Here is a 2,356-nt window from a genome sequence, read left to right as displayed (position 1 = left end):
TTAATAAACAAGAAATAAACCCCATAGCTAAATACTGTGTTACCTTTCTAAAATTCAGCTATGAGCATACTCCCAATAACCACCATTGATCTGAAATGAGTAATCATTTACCTTTTGCCTAAACACCTCACCTACAAAACACTTTCTTTGGCAGGAGATACCTAGTTGTTGTTCCCTTGTTCACATGTTTTTTGCTATGGAAAGAATCTTAGAACTTTCCTTTTGGGGTATATGTGGGGATTATCAGACCAATTTGCTCTTCCTGCTGCCACAATTATGTGAGAAGCCAAAGTGAAACCCCTCTGGGGTTTGCTTTCTTTTTTTATTTGTTTCTCATCATAGGGCTGCATTCTGACTCTCTGACCTCAGAGTAAAGTAGCTGTGCAAGTGGCTAAGTAAATAAGCCCATTCAAATCAAAAGCTCTGTAGTATTGATCCCATTAACAATCCACCTAAAGTTACATCTGTAATCGGAGTTAGTAGTAATGAGGTTACATCATTTTCCCTGCAACATTCTGAATATAGTGCCATACCTTGCTTTTTGTTCCAACCTTGGGGATAAAGTAGGTATTATTTTTTCTTCTTTGGTACTCCATTAAACCTTAAAGTTTCAATCTGTAACTAGTCCCAGAAATACTCTAAATAATAAATAATTGGGCTATTTAGCTTCATGCACATATTAGATCTAACTCCTTACATTTTTGGCTCATAGATTGTTCTGTAAATTTTTACAAGAGCTATTTGAATGACTTAATGTATAATAAAACAATTTCCTTATCATTCCTAATAAAATATACTTGTGTTTGCTTTTTTTTTTTTTTTTACTTTATTAAAATACTGAGTTTATTTCACATGTATATTTTTGTCTCCCCACCATTTCCATTTGTCTGACCACCACTACTACTATGTCCTATCATAACATTCCATACATACTTAAAACCAAGCAAAGGGTGGAGCTCCATCTTTAAAAACTAAACAGGCATTTTGGACAACACATTCTTGGCAATGGAACCTGGACAACATTTATCAGACACGGTAGGGAAAGTTCTCACTCTGCATTATAAAAAGGATAGCCAGATATCAACTGTTACAGAAATGAAATAAGACGGAAAATTTTAACAAACTGTTTAAACTATTTTCTTAAAGAGACTTCCTCCACTGCCAGAGATCTTGAATAGCCTCTTGGTCAGTCATCCGGAAGCAATTCTTCACATAATTGATGAACTTGGCTTCCACTTTGGGAATAGAACCACCTTTTTCTATACTTGCTTGCATTTTTGCTTTAATGTCTTCTACAGAACTAGGTCCTTTCGGTGTTTTGGGAGTCTTTTCCTGTTTTTTGAAAGATTCTTGACCTTTTGATCTTGGTGTTGATGGTTTTGAGTCTTTTCCATTCTGGTTAGATTTTTGTGCATTTTTGGCTGGAGTATCTCGTATAGATTTCTTTACTGGAGCCTTTTCTTCAGCTTCCTCATCATCAAAATCATCATCATCATCATCTTCATCATCATCGTCATCATCGTCATCTTCATCATCATCTTCATCGGCAGCAAGTTTTACTTTTTTCTGTGGAACCTTGCTACCACTTCCAGGGGCAGAACGCTTTCCAGATATACTAAGGAGTTTCACATCCTCTTCCTCTTCATCTTCTGACTCTGCATCTTCCTCCACAGCTACTAAGTGCTGTCCACTAATATGCACAGGCCCTGAACCGCATTTCAACCGTAAGACCACAGGTGGTGTTATTTCAAAGCCCCCAAGGGAAACCGTTGGCTGTACAGACATTTTCAAAGTTGCCAGTGTGACTTTAATTGGACTGCCTTCATAATTCATTGCCTCTGCTTCAACAATGTGCAATTCATCCTTTGCACCAGCTCCTAAACTGACCGTTCTTAAAGATAACTGGTGCTCGTTTTCATCATTATCCACTTTAAAGTGATAATCTTTGTCAGCCTTTAGTTCACAACCGAAAAGATAGTTCTGGGGCCTCAGGGGGCTCATGTCCATGTCCATCGAATCTTCCATGAGGTGGTGGCACGCACTTAGGTGGGAGAGAAGGCGGACGGAGAGAAACGACTACTGTTCCACAGAACAGCCGCGCAGGACGGAATCACACCAGGGACTGTGTTTGCTTTTCTTTCCACTCATGGACTCATCCCTCCACCAGGATGATTAATAATCGGGAGCACTCCCCTGCCACCAAGACTCAGGCTAGTCTTGCCAAAAAGCCCGAAAACAGTCTCAGCAGAATCCAACTTCGGTTTTACTTCTCAAGATCTGAATTATTCAATCTTATGTAATTAATAATTAATATAAGACATTAACAGTACTATCTGTATGGAGCTAAGACAGCCGA

General features: G+C 38.7%; 1 protein-coding gene across 1 annotated transcript; it reads right to left on the bottom strand.

Moving 5' to 3' along the window:
• Positions 1-807: 807 nt before the first annotated feature.
• Positions 808-2,125, bottom strand: LOC115511989 (nucleophosmin-like). The gene has a single exon (XM_032592357.1). It carries the CDS (start codon positions 2,023-2,025, stop codon positions 1,141-1,143), a length of 885 nt encoding a protein of 294 aa, XP_032448248.1. The 5' UTR covers positions 2,026-2,125; the 3' UTR covers positions 808-1,140.
• Positions 2,126-2,356: the final 231 nt, after the last annotated feature.

Source organism: Lynx canadensis, chromosome A1 (genome assembly GCF_007474595.2).
Source record: "Lynx canadensis isolate LIC74 chromosome A1, mLynCan4.pri.v2, whole genome shotgun sequence".
Lineage (NCBI taxonomy): Eukaryota > Metazoa > Chordata > Mammalia > Carnivora > Felidae > Lynx > Lynx canadensis.
Note: the sequence above shows the minus strand (reverse complement) of the source record. Positions and strands in the feature narration are given on the sequence as shown.

Excerpts from the sequence above, each read along its gene's own strand:
- LOC115511989 (XM_032592357.1), bottom strand. The coding sequence starts at position 2,025 with ATGGAAGATTCGATGGACATGGACATGAGCCCCCTGAGGCCCCAGAAC.